This window comes from Melozone crissalis, unplaced genomic scaffold (assembly GCF_028551555.1).
Source record: "Melozone crissalis strain CALT ecotype California unplaced genomic scaffold, PUWL_Pcris_2 ptg000045l_1, whole genome shotgun sequence".
Taxonomy (NCBI): domain Eukaryota; kingdom Metazoa; phylum Chordata; class Aves; order Passeriformes; family Passerellidae; genus Melozone; species Melozone crissalis.
This window is the reverse complement of record NW_026535823.1, coordinates 26,932,099-26,952,101: the sequence shown is the minus strand read 5'-3', so window position 1 is coordinate 26,952,101 and position 20,003 is coordinate 26,932,099. Positions and strand designations below refer to the sequence as shown.

The 20,003-nt window shown below is 37.8% G+C and overlaps 1 protein-coding gene across 1 annotated transcript in view; it reads left to right on the top strand.

The window, feature by feature from the left end:
- Positions 1-20,003, top strand: part of FAF1 (Fas associated factor 1) — a 147,057-nt gene that overhangs the window by 22,154 nt on the left and 104,900 nt on the right. The window contains exons 3-6 of the mRNA XM_054286164.1: positions 9,537-9,583; positions 12,430-12,638; positions 15,710-15,801; positions 16,148-16,236. Of these exons, the coding sequence (XP_054142139.1) occupies positions 9,537-9,583; positions 12,430-12,638; positions 15,710-15,801; positions 16,148-16,236 (437 nt within the window). The remainder of the gene's footprint in view (positions 1-9,536; positions 9,584-12,429; positions 12,639-15,709; positions 15,802-16,147; positions 16,237-20,003) is intronic.

The window sequence follows — 20,003 nt, the reverse complement described above, 5'->3', positions numbered from 1 at the left end:
TGCATTGCAAGGCTGTGTTTAAGTGGCTGGGAACCAGGACTGCACTTTATGGTGATGGTCTTCATCACACTGGCCTTTTTATTTTGTATTGCTGGCCTGCTGTTTTCTTTACTTTAGAATTGCATACTAGAATAGGGCACAGATTTGACAGCACTCAGTGTGGGAACAGTGAGAAGTTCAGGCTATATTCCTCTCATTAGGACTAAATCTGAGGGATTTTCACTGTTAGGAACATGGCCTTGTCTGTGTATTAATAACATTCTCCCTGTGGTCAGATGAACAGTCACCTCTGCCTACTGGAAACAGAGGTTTGTATATATATATTTTTTTTTAAGGAGCATTTAAAGTTTTGTTTTAGACAGGTGTTCTCTTGTGGATCTGGGTGTCCTGTGGAACATGTTCTTGTCAGCTCAGCAGGTTTGTTCTCACTGTTACTGCAGTGAGGAGCCTGTCCAGCCTTCCCAACCCTGCTGCCAGCAGAGGGAAGGAAGGAAGGAAGCCCTGGGTTGGATAATCCCAAGGAGTGTTGGTGGATGGTCATCCCACTGGTGCAGGCATCCCATGGGCATGGTGCCTGTTAACCAGGAAATTCAGGAGTTGCAGCTTTTTTTGCGTGTTCAGCTGCAGCATTAATCTCTCCTAGTAGGACACAATTGTGTGTGAACATGTCTTTTACAAAGCACTATAGAAATCCCCTTTGGAAATCTTTAATGTATTTTCTCTTAAATTAGGGATCCCTGCTTGCAAAAATTGTTGTATTTCTCATTCTCCTTATTTCCAGCATTTTGCAGCTTTCAAAGTGACATTTGTGTGTCTTTAAGTAAGCTCAGATGGATGCTATGTATTTTATGCAGCTGAGTGGTAGCACAGAAGACTTGTTGATTCTTAAAAACAGTATTTAGTGAATTGTTTTTACTTTCTTTCAAATACCTTAATCTTTGATAAAACACATTTCCTTTTAATGTATTTTTTCATGGAAGATTATATGAAATATGTGGGTCTGTAGGCAGTTGTAATCATGGTATGGCTTTTCACATAGTTGTATGCACATTCATCCATTTAAAAAAAAAACCTCAAAACAACCCCCAAAAATCTGCTTTATTCATGTGAGGGTAAAAAAAAGGTTGTGTTCATGTGTTTTATGGCTGTATTTTGTTGCTGTGATGATGTATATGAAATTTTATTTTTCTTTCTGATCAGAAAGAGAGTGGAGAAGATTTTTAGGTGAAGTTTTGCTGGCAATATTGTAAAGTAGAATGTAAATTCTGTCTCTCCTTTTCAAATAACAGATGAAATTTAGTTACTTAAGTAATTTAGGTTTTTAGTTAGTTAAGTAATTTTAGTTACTTAAGAAATAACCTCAAGTTTTTCTTGTATAGTGATCATACAAGCAATGGGACTAATATGTTCAGATTTCAGTTCATGGTAAAAGACTTGTTTCTTTTAACAGAGACTTTTGTGTTCTGAGAATAAACAAAAAGCAGCACCTGTGATCCCAGTAGTGCCCCATGGTAATGTTGGAGCTCTGTGGATGCATCACCTTCCTACATTAGCTTTTACAAATACTTTTTTTAGAGCTGCTACCTCTTATTGGTAGTTTCTGCAAAGATTGCTTAGCATTCATTTCTCCTGAGACATTCAAATTTCCGAACAAATTTCTAGAATATACTAATAGTGAATTGGCTGGTATGAGTTATCTGTAGTTTATTACCCTGTGACTGTGACCTATTTAGTTGAACTGAAAATTGCACACATCTTATAAACATGTGTTTGACAAGTGTTTAGTCTGTCATTGAGTCATGTTGGGACTGTGTGAGTAGGAGAAAAACGAAGTAAATTATTTAAGAACAGCATCTGTGCCAGTGCTGTGGCTATTTTGGAAATGAACGTTACTTGAGAAAATTTTTACCACAAAAGCTAGGAGCCAACTAGAGCCATCAGAGTTTAAAAGCAGAGTGTCTTAAAAATGGATTTACTTACAATACTGTTGAATATCTGAACAGTTTCTAGTTTTATTTCAATAAACTCTTCCTTAGCCTGTCCTGGGTTACTGCCCCTCCGCAGAACAGCACAGGCTGTTGGAGAAATACTGACACAACTTGCAGGTTACTTACTTCATCTTGGGATTTTTTGCTTTCCAGATTTTTAAGCTGAATCTTGCATAACTATTTTTTTGATTATGGATTAGTGATTAGGCAGTTGGCTGACTACAGCTGAGGTCATTGAAACACTGTTGAAATTTCATGTTATTATGACTTTTCAGTGAGGGGGCCACAGGCTTTTGGCAGTACTTCTATGACTTTTCGTGTCCTGAGTTCTTGTGTCCTGAAATTTCTTCCCTGGTAGTACTTTCTAAGAGCTAGTATGTTACAGTGAATGACTGAAAAAAGCCTACTTTTTAACAATAAGATGGAACAAAAAATATATTGTCATGAGGTAGCTTATTCCTAAACTTTGCATTTTAGCAATGCCATTGAAATTTACATAAAGTTACTAGGAGAGGGGTAAAAATATGCAAGTTCAGAACATTTTCCAATATTCATATCAAGGCATAGCCTTTGATTTATCTGACTCACTTTCTATCTATTAATGTTTTAAGAAGCAATTAAATATGTTTTCGTATTAAGCATAAGCAATCCTTTCTTTTAGAAGGTGAAGCAGCATTAATGTCAGAGTTGTGACATTGATGACTAAGACCAAGGTACTTGTATGTGTGTCAAAGCAGAGACACCTCATGGGCTGCTTTCCCTTTCCATGTGAATGAGTTTTGAGTGGGTTGTTGAGAGTAGATTGCTTTCCTTTATTCCTGCTGAGCTAGAGTCAGCTCAGGTACCTGCTGACCCTTAAGCTTCTTAGGAATCTGTACAGGTTCTTTACTTTCACTGTGCCAGGAAAACACATTCAGTCATGAATTTTTTATTTCCGTTGCACTTTGTTTGGGGAATTAGGCAGTGACAACATAGATTTAAGGAACTCTTCAAAATGTAGTGGGTTTTTCTTCCCTCAGAATTTTAGAAGTATATCTAACTGTTGAAAGGCTTCCTAGTGCATTTAGGCATGTTGTAGGAGTGACAGGAAAAAATTTGCTGAAGCCACCAAAGATGTAGGGAGAAATGGGAAACCACATCTAGAGTGCTAATTGTAAACAATTTCAGCGCGTGCTCTCTTGCTGATGAAGTGAATCATCTGTATGAATGTATTCATGTGGCATTTTTTGATGAAATGTTAATTTTTTGCTTTATTAGCAATGCTATTGTTTTGCAGCTTTTCATGAAGTATATTTGTTATAAAGAAAGCAAGCTGAAATAAAGCAGAATGCATAGAAGACATTTCATTGTAGTTCAATTACGGATTTTGGTTAAATTTTAACCACGATGGGGACAAATGTTGTCATTCTGTATAAACTTTGTGGGTGTAACTTCACGTCTAGCACTTGGAAATACTTTTGAGACTTGCAAAGCTGGGGAGATGCCAGCAAGTATAACATAAGCTACAGGAAAAAGCTGACTCATTCCTTTGCCTTGAAAAGCCTGCCAAAAATAACACAGGTAGAGATTGCTTCTCCTACTACTGAGGCACAATTAGTAATTTTGTTATTTAAATATTACTCAATTAATTAAAAAACCTAAACAGAATAATAATTTTTATTACTTAAACTCATAGCAGTTAATTTTTATAACCTCTGAAAGTAATGGTTTCAAAGTAAATGTGTAGTAAGGTGATCTTGTTTGTAAAAAGCCTTTTTCTGGTTAAAGTGATTGGTATTTCTGCAGAAGGTTTAATGGAATTTCTTGTTTAGAATACACGTTTCAGACTTGCCTGGAACAGGTGAGATTTGGTAGTTGCATAAAGCTGTTCAGAAGGCACATTGCTCTGCTTGGGAATCTCAGAGTCTAATCTGCATGTTTTAATTAACACAGCTGCTTTCAGTAAACCTTTGTTGTATGCATCCACACTGACTGCAGGATTTGACTAATACAGGATGATTTTGTCAGCACCAGTTACTAAAACTTCTGCTGTTTATTCTGGAATTTTCTACTTTTTATTGTTGTAAACTGATTGCAAGAGAAGTCTGTGAGTGGTCATACTTTTTATCCAGTTTCCCAAAATCACAGAATGAGGGTCAGAGCAAATGTTTTGATGTGTCTCTACCTGCCAGTACCCATTATTACCAGTTCTGTTGAAAATTAGCCCAAATCAGTTATTTGCAAAAGGAAAATTATTAGAGGAGCATGATTTCAACACATTTACTGTTATTACTGGAATATTTGCATACAGCAGAGTCCTCTGAGTTAGTTTCATTTTAAGAAGTATTTCTTTGCTCAGAAGAAACTAATAAATCTTTGCACTTCTCCTGTTTTGCTTTACTGTTGCATGTAAAAATATGTTCCTTTGTCACTCGGATTTATGGTTTGGAAGTAGTTTGAAATTCACTTCTGCTTTTTCAGTCCTTTCATGGATGCTTTGTCTCACTAATGCTTTCCTTTATCATTCAGTTATTTGTTTTTTCTCTTTCTGAATAATATTTGTTCAGTTTTGGGGTTTGTTTCCTTTCTTTTTAAAAAAACCCCTTCTCTCCATTGTAGAAAGCATTTTGAATTATATTGTCCATTTATTTTGTTTGAACATCAAATAAAAAATGGATTTTAAATCTTTAGGATGTTTATGATGTGAAAGCAGAAAATTAGAGTAGGAGTATTGTATTTCAGGGGGAATATCACATTTAGCCCAAATTAGGAGTGGAATGATTTGCAATTTTTTTGCTGTGTAAATATATAATAAAATACAAAAGAAAAAAATTTAAAAATTTATTATGAATTCTTAATGAGGATTTTTAGTGTATTTTGTTACACTTTAAATTCAGCAAATCCTCAAGCACAGATGAATACAGGCTAACATTTCCAAAATATAACAGCTAGAGTTTTTTTTATTCTGCAGAACTCAAAACCACAGTAGGTTTGTCTTGTGTGTCATCTCATCCTCTGTAGTGAGGTTTTGAATGTAAATTTTGGTATAAATTCACTTAAACAATCAGAAAAATAAATCTTAGATTGAATGCTGAAAGAGTCAATGATTAGAACAAGTTTTTCTTTGTTCTGAGTATGAAAAAACAAATTGCCTGATTTTTTGGTTATAATTTTAAATTCTGTCCTACAAGTGGCTAACACCTCTTCCTGTCTTTGCTTCTGTTAATGTAGAAAACAGCATGGGGTAAACTTTCTGCATTTGTGATGTCAGAGAAATCGTTTTTATATCGAGGAGATACTAAGTGTATAATAGGAAGGAGAGGCAAAATGAGTAGTAAAGAGACAAAATACAGAACTTTGGTTTTTTAGCTTGCCAGACATGTTAAACTGAAAATAAAATCAGTCTGTAGCATCTGGATGAGACTATAGATTTTTGGAAGTCATAATAAATGAATCCTCTCATCAAAAAAGCTGTTACTGAGTTTCACAGAAATAATTGAATGTGTGGTTTATGAGGCTATTGCCTTAAGTTGAATACATGACAAATTTGCTAACACTGTAAATCTGACTGTGTCAGAAAACTGGGGGGTTGGAAGAAAATGCCCCATGAGCAAGTTACTCCATTATAATTCCCTGTGACTTCCTGGAGCACTTGATGCCATTTGTTTGGACACCTTTGAGTTTTGGATCATTTACTGTGACAGTTCCTATTACCCTGTCTGGATGTCTCATTTGTGTGCTGTGTTTGTTTAATGTAAACCTCCTCAGTTTTTACCTAAACAAATGTAAAGCTCTGCGAGGGCTTTGCTAAGTGGGCCCAAGTGGTCTCACTTGCTGAGTGCAGTCAAACCTAAATAAGGCTTTTGGAATTCTCTGGGAGCAGCTTGTGCTGGTTGTGTTGAGCTGGTTTGGTTATTCATCCCAGTGAAACTCGTGCATCTCTCAGGTGTGCAGGTTATTTACATCTCCTCCTCTGGAAGGTTTGTTCTTCCAGCACTGTGCTGCTCCAACTTGCTTTCTCTTTTTGGTTATGGATGTGTTTTCTAGGTCCTGTTTTGGAGAGTTGATCTTGCTTTGTGCTTTGTGAAACCTTTTGCTCTTCACTGGGCTGGAGCTTCCAAAGGAGAGGTTTTCAGGGGTCTATATCTGTCAGCCAAAACCATGGTGTGCTGTGGAGGTTGGGAAGGAGAGGGAGGAACACAAGGTGGCCACTGAGGAAAAGCTCCCTCCTCACCCTTTACAAAAGCCTTTGACTGCTCTTTTGCCTAGGACTACCTTTAACTCTTAATAATCTAAATATCCCTTTTAAATTCTGGAAATTTAAAAACTACCTCCCATCTGTAGTTTGTGACGAGGAAGGAACCCCTTGCCTCGTTTGAATATTCAATCAGTGTATGTAGACTTCAGCTTTTAAATAATATGATTGGTAAATCCAGTCCATCTTCAAACTTTGTGAAAACCACTGAGTATTTACTACTTCTGAGATGAATATTTGTGCTATGTATAAACCCACATTATTCATGGGGCCCTGGAATGACAGTCACTCAGATGTGCTTCATTGCTTTTAAATGGTTAGCACTGGAATTGTGTATTTTGAAGGAAGTCATTGATGTTGTTTCAATAGGTGATTAAGGAATGATGGTTCTTGGTTTTCTTTCTAACACTGTTTTGTACTGATTAAAGGTAGTCACAATTAATCAGAACTGACTAATCAGGTTAAGTTAATATTCCTCGGAGGAAAAGTTTTCTGAATTTCGTTCTGTTTCACAGTGTTCTTCAGGTACCTAAATAATTTCAGAATACCGTGGATTTTTTATGTTGCCCAAACTTTTAATGAATTTGTTAACATTTCATTAACCCTGTTGCTTTATTGTTCCCTATCTTTCTGAGAAACAAAAACATTGGATTGAATATATTTCAGTACCGTAACCTGGATTGAATATATTTCAATACTGTAACCTGGAAGCATGCTGCTGAAAAAAACCCACCAAAAATATTGTTACTTTGAACCTTTTAATGGGAACTTGTCAGTCCAGTGTTATGTCACATTCTTGACATCCTTTTCATTTAAAAAAATCCCAGGGTTCACAGTATGTTCATCAAGATAACCTGTACTGTTGGATGGTGGAGTCACATGTGCTTGAGACTGGAAGTTGTTTCTGGATGTCTCTCTGGCCCAAAGCAGGTCCAATTAGGTCAGGTTATGCAGTACTTAATGAATTTTTAAATAAGCTGTTCCAATTCCTGGCTATATGATTGATATCCTTAAACAAAATGTATACATCAAGAAGAGCTGCATTCAGTTTATAATTTATTGAAATAAATTGTGGGCCTGGTAGTTGTTTGAAGGCTGTCATCAAAACAGGAATTATTCTGTTTCAGGATGGGACAGTGTTATGGCATAATTAGCGTATGGATAGCACTGAGCTGCACCTAGGATTCTTGGCTTTGGGAAAAATCTTCTGAAGCCCTTGTAAATTTCCATTTAAGTGAACTTCACTGTTTAAATAGTGATAGCATTAGCAAGCTGTGGTACCCTGGATCCAGCAGGGGCACTTGTGGATATGCAGTGTGAGAGCACAGAGTGCTGCTCCCCTGGCATCACTCTAGCAGCAGGTTATTGGGAGCTGAAGGAGCTTTCTGATCCAGACATGGCTTCTTTCTATCAATAACCCATAAATAGATTTAATGCACTGGTTATTAAAATTGTTTCGAGAGTAGCACACATTTTTAATTACTATGAATTAGCCACACAGGGTGGTTTTGGTGATCAAAGATCCCTGTTTGGAGAGACAAAAAAATGGAATATCTTGAAATGTTTGCATAACCATAGAGATGTGAGCCTCTCTCAAAGGGGGCTGACACTGGGGAGGAACAGCCTGGAGCAGATCTTGCCTTAGTAACGTGTTCTTGTTTTAATTTTTTTTTTTTTTATAGTCACAACCTTCTCCCAATGAAATTCTAAAGCAGATGGTTGTTCCTTTTTCTTTTTTTCTTTGCAAGGTCTACTTATAGCTGTCTTGTTAGAACATGGATATTTAATATTTATGCAGTATGTACATGTGCACTGCTACCATTTGCTGTCTACATTATTTTAGTCTTCCATCTTGCTTAACAAACAGTGTCTGGACTCTTCAGTTTTACAGTGTGGTTAATAGAGGTCTTTCCATCAAAAAAGCACATAATGCTTCTGCTGTTTTTTCTTACTCCTGTGCCCCTTAAATGTCATCAAGTTTACAAAACTGGGGATATATGAACAAGTGAGTTATTCAGTTTAAAAGAAAATAGCTTGAAGCCTCTATTGTATTTAACCCCTCTAGGCTCAGAAGAAGTTTGAGCTGATTTAATCCTCTGAGACAGAGTTTTGACAGAAGTGTCAAAATTCCACATTGCTGTATTTCTTCACAGCTGAAGCAGCTTCTTTTCCCCAAGTAAAGAGAATTTTGTTGCACCAGCAGATCATTATTAGTGTAGGTTCTATGGTACAAAACCTGTGTTTGCTCTCTGTATCTTACAGATGCAAAATAAAGGATAATTTTGTCTTTCAGCCAACTTTATCTGTTGATTGACATGAATTAAATGTATATTGCTGAAGAGTATGGGAGGGAGAAGCCAATCCAGAAAAACCCAAATAAACCAAAACCTCCTACTCTTTCCTGGAGGTTTATTAGATGAACACCATCAAGAGCTGTGTATGACTGCAAAAACCACAAGGATGATAAATGAGACACGTTGTTAGAAAGAAACCACTGATTATTACCATGCACAGTGGATAAACTGATTTAAAACCTGATCTGGTAGGGAACTTTGTTTTTGCTGTAATTTGATACAGCCTCATGGGTTGTTGCTGTAGCTTATGGGTACCTCTGACCTTTTCCTTCTCTGCTTTTAAAATAATTATTAATGTAATATTTGTTTCTAAATGCAGGATAAATCTTATTGCAGTATCACAGTAACTTAGCTGAGTTCAGCAATAAAACATTCTGACTTCATGTAGCCTTAACTATTAATGGAAGTTTTTAAAAAGTCATGTTTATCTATTCAGAGAAAAAAGAAACCATAGCATTTAAATCTTGATTGCATCTATTTTTGTGTTTATTAAGCACTTACTTAAGCTACATTTTTTTAATGTCAGTTTGTACAAATGGTGTTGATAGATTATGACTGTCAGTAGTTCAATCACAGGGTGTGACTTTGTCTCCTGGAGTACCAGGGAACTGCTAAACATCATTTTTCCCTTCTTCTCTGGGCACCAGACATTCATTCACCTGCTGTTCTGGCCAGCAGATCAGGTGTATCTGACATATGAGGATGCATATTAAAAGTAGGTTTGGTTCACATGGGCCTGGTTTTTATTTTATGTATTTATGTATTACGGTTTGAATGGGTATGGTTTTTATTTTATGTAGATCCCATAATGATAATATTGTTGACCAAGAATATTCACTAAATAGAGAGTGTTTTAGGGCATGTTTTGAAGCAAGCTAATCACTTTTCAAAACATATTATAAAAGTTCTGATGTATTTTTGTTCTGCATGCTTGACTCAACATTTGTTTTCTCTTTTCAGGCAGCTATAAATGGTGTTATACCACAAGAAAATGGCATTCTACAAAGGTAAGCACAGAGGACTGGAGTAGTACATGCAGAGAATGATGCTGGGTAACAGTTACTTTTTTTTTTCCTTCCTGAATCCTAAGAAGATGACATAATTCTCCTTTTAAAGCTGTTTCTGGAGCCACAAATTCTATTCCTGGCAAAGCTGATTTAACATTCAGTTTTTCCCATACTGATAGAGGACTAGCTCAAACATCTGTTCAAAATAGTTAACTTTTATTTTATTTTCACTGGTGGTTGGGTCATTCTTTGCAGGGCTGTCTCTTTACAAAAACTGTGTGTTGGTATGCTTCTGGCTAAGTATTTCTTTTTCCTTATGCATTTATAAAGGTATTGATATTCCATGCTTCCCTATTTCTGGCCAAAACCATTTGTACTTGGGGTTTTTTTTGTTTTTTTAATTGAATTACAGGCAGCAGAAACTGTGACAGATAAAGTAAGGTTGTTCCCTTCTAAAAGTAGTTTTACTGATTTTCTTTCAGCTCCTGAATTAAATTTTGGCTTGCTTTCTGATGCTTGGATATCTTGAACTCACTGAAATTTGATCTTTTAAGTGCTGATGAGGCAATTGAAAACAGCAGATCAGGAATTAAGCTACCTGAGAGAGACAGTAAAACAGTGTTTAAAAATTTGTTCAGAAAAAATACTTAATGTACTATTTAAAAATTTTCAATGATGAAATAAGATACATAATATAGGTAAAGTGGTGTTTGACTTCCCTGTCAATACTTCCTAATTCAACAGAGTCAGGTTTTGATTGAGGATAAAAGTATTTTCCCAGTAAAGTTACTAAATATATATTTACTGTAAGGCCTGTTTAGTCCATGTGAGATCAAGTCTTGGTTGTGGAGAACTCTTTCTGCATACAAGTTGTGACCTCAAGGCATTTCTATCCAAAATTCCAGAATGTTTGTTTGGGTAAAAGAAGCTGGACAATAGTTAGAGTAGTTAATGCCTGTCTTCAATCACAAGGTGGTCTAGTGCCCACCTACATTTTCTTTCACAGTAATTTATTAATTTTTAGAAATTATTAGATAGCCAAATGTGTTTCAAATGGGTATTTTTGTTACTTTGTTTTTGTCTTGTTTTGTATTCTTCCAGTGGAAGTGGTTTAAAGGGAGGCTCAGAAGATTTAGAAACCTGCTTTCCAGTGGTTTTCAGATAAGGCTTATTTTACTGATGTGGGGCTTTTTATGTTCTATTAGAGGTTGCTAGTCAGATATGTAGGATGCCTTTTGTGATGGAATCAAATAGAATTAATGCAACTGGACTTGAAGCAAGTTAATTTATTGAAGAGAAAAAAGTACACTTTGTTGTATTATTCAGCTGCTTGTTTTATAATCCAGTCCTGAGAACTGGGATATTCATTGCTTCTTGGGTCTACTAACAGAATTGTTACTTAATTGTACTTAATTCATATTTGTCCACCAAGCTGAAGAAAATAACATATCACTTAGTGTTTATACTTTTTTAAATACTGAAAATTAGACTGTTTCCTGTGCTCCTTAGAGCCTTTGACTTCTGAGCCATAGGTCTGAGAGTGTGGGTCTTTGTAGCTGGGCATTCATCCTTCTGAGCATGCTGATGTGAGAAGTGAAGGAGCCCCTTGTTTTACAAGCATAACATGTTTTTCTGTTTCAAATGTGAAAGGCACAATGATGGGATTTGCAATAGCTGAGTACTGTTGCACTTCTGTGACATGCATGCCATCCACATTTGCACTTTCTAAAGTTCAGACCTCCTCTAGATGACAGATTTGACTTGCTGTATGAAGCATTTCCACTGAGAACCTCATGGTATCTAGAGAACAGAAGGAATTTTTCAAATAAGTTCAGATAAAGAATAGAAATGAGACAAGTTTTTTGCAGCATTTCTGAAATCCACCATGAGATTCTGTAACTGTCCAGCATCTTCCTGGTAAGAACATCTAAAAGGCAACACCCCAGGCTTACCTGATGAAGTTTCTTGCCTTCCAAATTTGATTTATATAAATCATAGGTGGTTTTTTTTTTTTTTTCGTTTTTTTGGGTGTTTTTTTTGTTTTTTGTTTTGTTTTGTTTTGTTTTGTTTTGCCTGGAGTGATATTCCTGAAATGTCGTGTTTTGTTACACTTGTTTCCAATCCCAGTTATGTGCTCCCTGTGTAGACACTCACTGGGGAAGATGAAGTGCTTCTGGGTAGTGAGGGTATTCCAGTTTATTCTGACCTGTAACGCTGTGGGTATCCTTGAGTCAGGTATGGAGACATCCTTATATGAACCTCCAGGAGCCCTGCAGGATTTTGAACGTCAAGGCAAGCTAGAATTCACATTGCATTGCTGTTGTACTTCTAGGTGTTTTCTTTTTAAACACATGCCTCATTATCTTAATTTATTTACCTAAAATGTGTATCTATTTTCATATCTGACTTGTTTCTCACTAGTTTGGTGTGAGAAAATACCTATCTGGGTGCAGAATTTTGAGCTGTATTTCTTATTCTCATTTCCACTGGGTACTAGCCCAATGATGTAGAAAGCTGGTTGTTGCCATGGTGCCAATTTTTATATGGCCACAACACTCCTGGAACAGGAAACAATCCCTCTCCTCAAGATAATTCTGGTATTAATTACACAGTGGATTTAAAATGTTTGTTTGTCCCCAATGCTGATCTCCTATAGTGCTCCTGAGCCCCGAAAGGTTAAAATTGCTAATACAGAATTTATTTTTAATAAACATTTTTCTCAGATCCAACAGCAATAATTCAAGAGGTGTGTGCTGGACTGTAGTAAGTGAATAATACTGTGATTTTGCTTCCCTAACTTCTGCCAAGCTGTTCTGTTGACATAATTTTGTTGGCCTGTCTTTCAGTGAGTACGGTGTAGAGACCCTGCATGGACCAGCCTATGGCCCCAGCAGTCACTCTGCTGCAGCTTCCTCAGCTCCTTCCTCCTCCTCAGCATTTCGCCATGTAGTGCCATCTAGACAAATAGTGGAAAGACAGCCTCGAATGCTGGACTTCAGGGTTGAGTACAGAGACAGAAATGTGGATGTAGTACTTGAAGACAGCTCTACAGTTGGTAAGGATTTGTAAAAATGAAATGAAAGCTGCTGTTGTGAAACTGTTAAAAAGACAAAAGATTCAACGCCAAAAATCCAAGTCCTAAAGCGAAGCAGAACAAAACCTCTCAAAAAGAAAAAAAAAAGATCCCCCCAAAAATGCAGCCTCCACAGCTACTAACCATTTTCAAATCTCTTTGCAGCTTTAAAAAAAGCAAAATTTCACTAATCCATGGTAAAGGTTAGTGATCTATCAAATACTTATTTTGAAATCTAGCTTTCTTATGAACTTGCTTCAGAAACAAAATGGAGATTAATGATTAAGTTGAGGCATGAAAATGTAATTTGGGATAGGATTAGTGTAGATGCAAGCTATTAATAAGTGGATGATCTTGGCATTTCCTCTTTGAATCTGTATGGCATCTCTTTCTGCACAGGATTAGTGACAAGATTGGAGGAATTCTTCCTGGTGTGAGGAACATCATTGCATTCTTTTTAGTTCAATTTTTATTTGACTGTTTAATTCAAATTAAGATTAATTCTATCAGTTTTATTTTCTTTCCCTAAAAATGATGCATTTTGAAGCAATATTTTAGAAGTATGCTAGTGTTTCAGAGCGTGTTAACTTTTACATTCCCCAAATTGGGAATTAATGTACTTCTGCCAAGGAAGAAAAGTATTTTCACTTTTTTGTTTTTAGTGAAGAGCTTATACAGATCCAAATAAGGAGCTACGTTAAGGAATAGTTGATGAAAGCAATTTTCCGTGCTGCAGCCTTTTGTCTGGGGTGAAATTTGGAAATTTGGAAGCTTTTGATCCTGACTCGTCCTTTCAGCAATGGATTTGGTGTTGGGTGGCGCCACCTAGCGGTGATCGATTTGAATTATCGATGGGTGTTCTCTGTTTTCCTTTGTGCTGAGTTACACCCATGGAAATTGGGCATCAAAATCTCATCAGATCGGAATTTTCCAGCTGTACTGCTATGATTTTTCTTTTATTATTGACTTCTTAATAGTTGGCTTTTACCTGAAAGCTGTAGGGCAGAAAGCAGTTTGTGTAAACTTCTGTGTTTTGGGATATAAAGATGGAGGACAGCCTTGTGTTTAAAGTCCTGGGAGAAGTGAGCAAGGCAAATTCTAGAACTTCAGCTGTGAACTTGAGGGAGTTCACAGAATATTTTTGGCTTTTTTTTGGGGATCTGCTCACCCATGAGAGGCTGCCCAGGAGGGCACAGGAGCCCAAGAGAGCTGGTTGATCTTCAAGGACAACCTCTTCAAAGCACAGGAGCAATTCCTTCCAACGTGCAAGAGGAGCAAGCATGGCAGAAGGCCAGCACAGAAGAAGAAAGCATTTCTGACTGAGCTAAATTCAAAACCAAAGTAGCCAGAGCTGGAAAGTAGTGATGGGTTGCCCAGCAGGAGCACAGAGATGTGCAGGTTTGGAGTTAGGAAGAACAAAGCTCAGCTGAAGGTGAAACCACTGAGGGGTTAGAAGAGTTTCTGTAAGTACATCAGCATGAGAGGAAAGGCTAAGGCAAATGTGAACCTGTGCTCAGTGGTGATTGCTGAGCTTGGTCTGTGGGAAGTTTATGAAGTAAATCTTTCTGGAAGCACTTTTTAAGCATGAGAGAGAAAAGAAGGGGATTTGGAACACCCAGCATGGATTTACTGAAGGCAAATTGTACCTAATCAGTCAGCATTATTTGCCTTTTGCAATTTGATGACTGGCTCAGTTCACAAGGGGAGAGAATGTCACTGTGGCTTTAGTAAGGCCTTTGATGTACTCTGCTGTTGTATTTTTCCAGTCATAATGTTAAAATAAAAAAGTGATCAAAATAAATGTTAATCTGCTCAGAGGAGGTGCTGATATTCTGGAGGGCAGGGCTGCTGTTTATTGTGTCCTGGGCAGCCTGGAGAAATGGGCTGACAGGAGCCTCCTGAAGTTCCAAGAGAATAAAGTTGAAGTCCTGTATCTGGCATAGGATAACTCCATGTTATCCCCACCTGATACCTGGCTGAAGGCTGATGGGCTAGAAAACAATTTAATAAAAGGGATCTTGGGTGCTTCAGCAGTGAGCTTTTGCAGTGAAGAAGACCTGCCATGTCCCAGGCTTTGTTGGCAGGAGTGTAGCAGGTGGATCCCAGGAAATCATAATTTCCCTCTATCCAGTACTTGCCAGACTGCATCTGGAGCACTGTGTGGGGTTTTGAGGTGCTCACTAGAAGAAAGATGATGACATCCTGCAGTAAGTCTGGTCAGGGCTCTGGAGCTCTGGGCTAGCAGGAGGAGAGGCTCAGAGAAGGGGATTTATCCAGCATGGGGAGGAAAGGGAAAGGCACAGAGCTGACTTCTGTCTGCACTGCCTGCTGGAGGACATGGAGAAGATGGAGCCAGGCTTGTCTTGGAGGTGCATGAGAATGGGAGGCAAAAGACACATCAAAAATTAACATTTAAATAAAAGGATTTTTTTTAAATTGTGAGGGTGGTGAAATACTGAAACTGGTTGGCCAGAAAAGTTGTCAAACTTCCATCCTGACGTGTTCTAGAGCCAGTTGGACAAGTCATTGACTAAACTAGTTTAATTAGACCTTTGATTTAGGCTTGGGTCACATGAACTCCAGAGACACCTTCCAGCCTGAGTTACTTTGTGACTGTAATAACTACAGGGGCAGAAGAGCATCAACATGTACAAAACATTGGAAAAGCTGTCAGAGCAGTCAGTTGTATGAACATTCCAGTTCCTTAGGTCTGGACTAATGCTAATGAAATTTGATATCAGAAATATGCACCCTCTTTAAGTCTGGTGCTCCAGATAGCACACAGCTGTGTCTAATAAATATGGAACATAGAATTACCAATATATATGTCCAAATAATTGAATCTTTGTGTGATTCTCCAATCATTCATGCTTTGTAATTATTTTTTTAAGCTTCATTTGTCCTTTACTGTTTGAAGAGTATGTTACAAGACTGAAAATCCTTCTCTTAGTAAATTTTTCCTTGCTCTTGTTTTTTTAAGTACAACTCACTGCTGTTTGAAATAAAGCAATAAATGTGTATATTTTATATATTTCCTTTGTTTTTCTCTCTAGGAGATATCAAACATATTCTAGAAAATGAACTTCAGATTCCTGCATCTAAAATGCTGTTAAAAGGGTGGAAGACTGGAGATGTAGATGATAGTGTAAGTTTTCAACTGTGTTTTCAGTTAACTGAACTCAGTTTCAAACTGAGCATCTGTGGGTGGGGATTACAATGCAAGAATTGTTAGTTTCAAACAGTGTCAGATGTCTTGGGTGGCACACAAAGAACTCTTAATCTAAAACATTGCAAAATAAAATCAGGACAAATCAGTTTGTGTTTGGTTTGTATAGAATGTGGCCCACCTACAAAAATGATGTTTTGAAGTAACAAGAATTGTATCTTGAAACAAAATATTTGCTGATACTGTAAATACATATCTATGATTTAAAAAAAACTAGTCAGAATTGGTGAATGTTTTATACTTATGATGATTTTTCTCCCCTCAGACTGTTTTAAAAAGTCTACACTTGCCAAAAAATAATAGTCTTTATGTTCTAACACCTGACCTGCCTCCTCCTTCTTCAAGTCATTCTGGGTAAGTCTTTTGGCCATAAATTCTATTTGTATGGGTTTGGTTTTTTGCTTTTGTTGTTTTGTGGGGGTTTTTTGTGTTTTTTTATAAAGCCATGTATATATTTGTAGGAATCTGAAGACAGTAAATACTAAGTGTTTTCACTGCACTAATGACTGTTGGGATGAAAAGAAACTTGTTGGGGTTTTTAAAACTTTGGTGGGGTACATGAACCTCTTAGGTAATACAGAATTTTACATTTGAATTTTACAGATGGGATGACTTTCATTTAACAGAAATCCCTGTTGAAATGAGAGGTGGCCTTGCATAAGTTGCTGCTTTATGTTGGTCCATTTAATGTATCTCATAAATCTGTATAAATCATTCCCATCTGTTGAGAATTTTCTTTATGAAATGTTTGTTACATTATTTTATCTTGTACTTTTAAAATATATGTAGATGAGCTGAATAATCAATTTATATAAATTAATAGAAATTAATTATTCATTAATAATTAATTAGAATTTATTTCCTTGAATTGAGATGGATATTGGTAATTGAGAAGGATATATTTTATTACTGATTTGAACACACAAGAAGTAAGCAGTGAGTGTTCATATGTCACAGAATCACAGAATCATCAAAGCTGGAAAAGATCTTTAAGATCATCTAGTTCAACCCACCATAGTCACCCCTGAAACATTTCCCAGGTGCCACATCCAGACATCTCTTGGACGTTTCCTGACTCTACCACATCCATGGGCAACTTAATCCAGTGCTTAACCACTCTTTCAGGGAAAGATGTTTTTCTAATACCTAATCTGAACTTGCTGTGGTGCAATTTAAAGCCATTTCCTCCCATCTTTCCACCTGGGACATGGCAGTGGAGATGGACTCATTTTTTTGAGGAGTTTGGAGAGTGAGAATGTCCCCTCTGAGCTGAAGGGTTTCTCCAGGAACACCCTGGGCTCCCTCAGTCACCTCAGGACTTTCCTCCCCGGCTCCATTCCCATCTCTGGCCCTGCTCCAGCCCCTCCGTGTCCTTCCAGAGCTGAGGGGCCCAGAGCTGGGCACAGCCCCGAGGTGTGGTCTCAGCAGCACGGGGGACAGTGCTGGTGCTGGTCCTGCACTGTTCCTGCTGAAATCCAGGTGCCCCTGGCCTTCCTGCTGAAATCTAGGTGTCACTGGCCCTCATACTGAAATCCAGGTACCATTGACCTTCGTGCTGAAATCCAGGTGCCACTGGCCCTCCTGCTGAAATGAAATCCAGGTGCCCTCCTGCTGAAATAAAATCCAGGTGCCTCTGGCCCTCCTGCTGAAATCCAGGTGCCACTGGCCTTCTTGCTGAAATAAAATCCAGGTGCCCCTGGCCCTCCTGGTCACCTGGGCACACCTGGCTCGTGTTCAGCCCCTGGCCAGCAGCATCCCCACGTCTCTTTCTGCTGTCAGGGAATATTGCGAAGGTTTGGAAATGAAATGATGTTATATGGAAAATTCTCTTTTAAAGTAATTAGCAATTTTCTTCCGTGTGCTTCCCTTTCCCGAAGGCGGCCCTGTTTGTGGCTTCCCAGGAAAAATGGGAATTTTCCTCGGTAGCCGCTAGAGGGTGCGCGGGAATTGAGCCTGCCAAGGGAGATGCTCCGGAGCTGCGAGCTCAGGGATGCCTTTGGAATGAGGAAAAATGCACGGATTGCAGCTGGTCCGGAGAGGAAATTGACTTTCTGCCCTTGTAGGTGATAGGAGAATATTCTGCTGGTGAGGGGAATTCTTGGAGAGTCAATTGAAATTTGTAGCTGCCTTCCTAAGGACTGAAAGTACTTTGTATATTACTAAAAGGTACTTGTGCACATTTACGTGTAGTCTGTGGAAGAATTAAGAATGCTGATATGAATTATAAAAATAATAATTATAAGAAAAGGAGCATTAAGAGAGGGAAGAATGGCACTAAAACAGAAGGTGGTGTACATTAACTGTATGTGCAAACTGTATTTGTGTGTGAGGACAATAAGCCATTGTACCTTAGCAGCTATTTAAAGAACAGTGAAAAGACACCATAGCTGCTAATTTTTTCATTTCCAATTTCAAAATTTCCTACCCAGGTATTGCTGTATATTGTAGTTTGAATGTTTTAATTCTGGAGAGAAAACTGGAGTCTGAAGAGAGTTGTTTATTGCAACTGCAGTAAAGTATATAACAACAAACTGTTTAAAAACAGTTCTTAGCCTTTTTTATTGGATTAATGGTTTTAAAGAACTTCACTTGACAGTAAAATCAAAGTAGTTGTTACCTTTTATAGTTTATATTTGTTTCATAGTGGAGATTAGTTCTGGATATTTTTAAGATAAAAGTTGGTAGCTTTGGGACAGCAAATGGTGCCTAATTAGTGGCTATTTAAACACGGATAATTTGAAGGCTAGATCATCTTCCTGAAGTCATAAATTCTAGATGAAAGGGGAGGCTTGCCTCCAATTAAAGCATCAATGCAGATCAAAACACATCTAATTGAAGCAATGTACCAAACCCAGTTACACTGTTTACTGCCTACTGTTAGGTCAGTTATTATTCAGATTAGTTTGTTACCCACAATTTTTAAAAGCGTCATGCTCACATCTATTATTAATGGATGTTGAGGAACTTTGCCTCTTGCTCTGCGAGTTCATCTGTTGTTTTCTTCAAATGCCTTCTGTTTTGAACTAGAGATAAATAGTTGTGATTTGAATATCTCCAGAAAGTGATATTTGAAAAGCCTGTGATTCCAGTATGTGATATTTTATCTATATGCCCTTCTTAAAAGGAACAGTCTGGCCTCAGCTCTGTAAGATCCAGTTTTTGTCTGTTCTTTATAGTGGGGCAGAACAGTGTCTGAAACATCCTATTCCAACATGAAGGCATTGAAGTTTATTGTGACAGACTGAATGGACTTAACCCAGAACTGACTGAAAAGCAGCATCTAAATGTAATGGCAAAGTGATCCTGCCTTTTAAACAAACAAAAATCTCCTGAGGTATCTTTGTTCATCAGTGGCCTACCTAAAGCATTTATAGGTAATAGAAACCCAGTGAATTACTACTGCATGCTAGTAAATTGAGGTGGAAAGATTAAATTTAAATGTCAAATACCACCTGTATTATTCCACCCTGCTACCACAGTTTCAGCTGGCAAAGCCACGCTTATCCATGCACGATATCCAGAACAATAACCATGTGTTCTGTGAGCTGTGGACATAATGAAATCTGATTTCTAGTGAATTCCTGCCTCATCCCAGCAGCTGCAGTAAATCAGCCTTCTTCTTCCATTCTTCCCATCATCTCACCTACCTCTGATGCTGCCTCCAGTTGTGTATTTTGTAGCACCTGTGTAATATTTTTCCCCTTGCACAGAGCATCAGCCTGCCCTGCATCTGTTCTCCAGCTCACAGTCAGGTTTTATCAAAGGAAAGGAGAATTCATGTCCTGTGGGTAGTTCTGAGCTCACTGCCAGGGGTCACCTGGATGAGTATAAAATACTGCACTTTTAATGCAGCCTTTTATTGAGCTGGGTGATAATTTGGGTCCCCTTCCTCCTCCTGGCTGTTGATTTACACCTGGTATTTGAGACCTTTCTAACACTATGAGACCTCCTTAAAAACCAGTGACTATGTCCAAAAGTTACCAGGTGGGTGGAGAAGAACATGATTTCCCTTGGAAAGCAATCCTGAAAGGAAGGATGCCAAAGAAAGTCCATCATTCAGCTTCCATGGGGTAGATCCCTTGCACCAGCTTTGTCAGATTAGATTAATCCCTTCCTCAGCA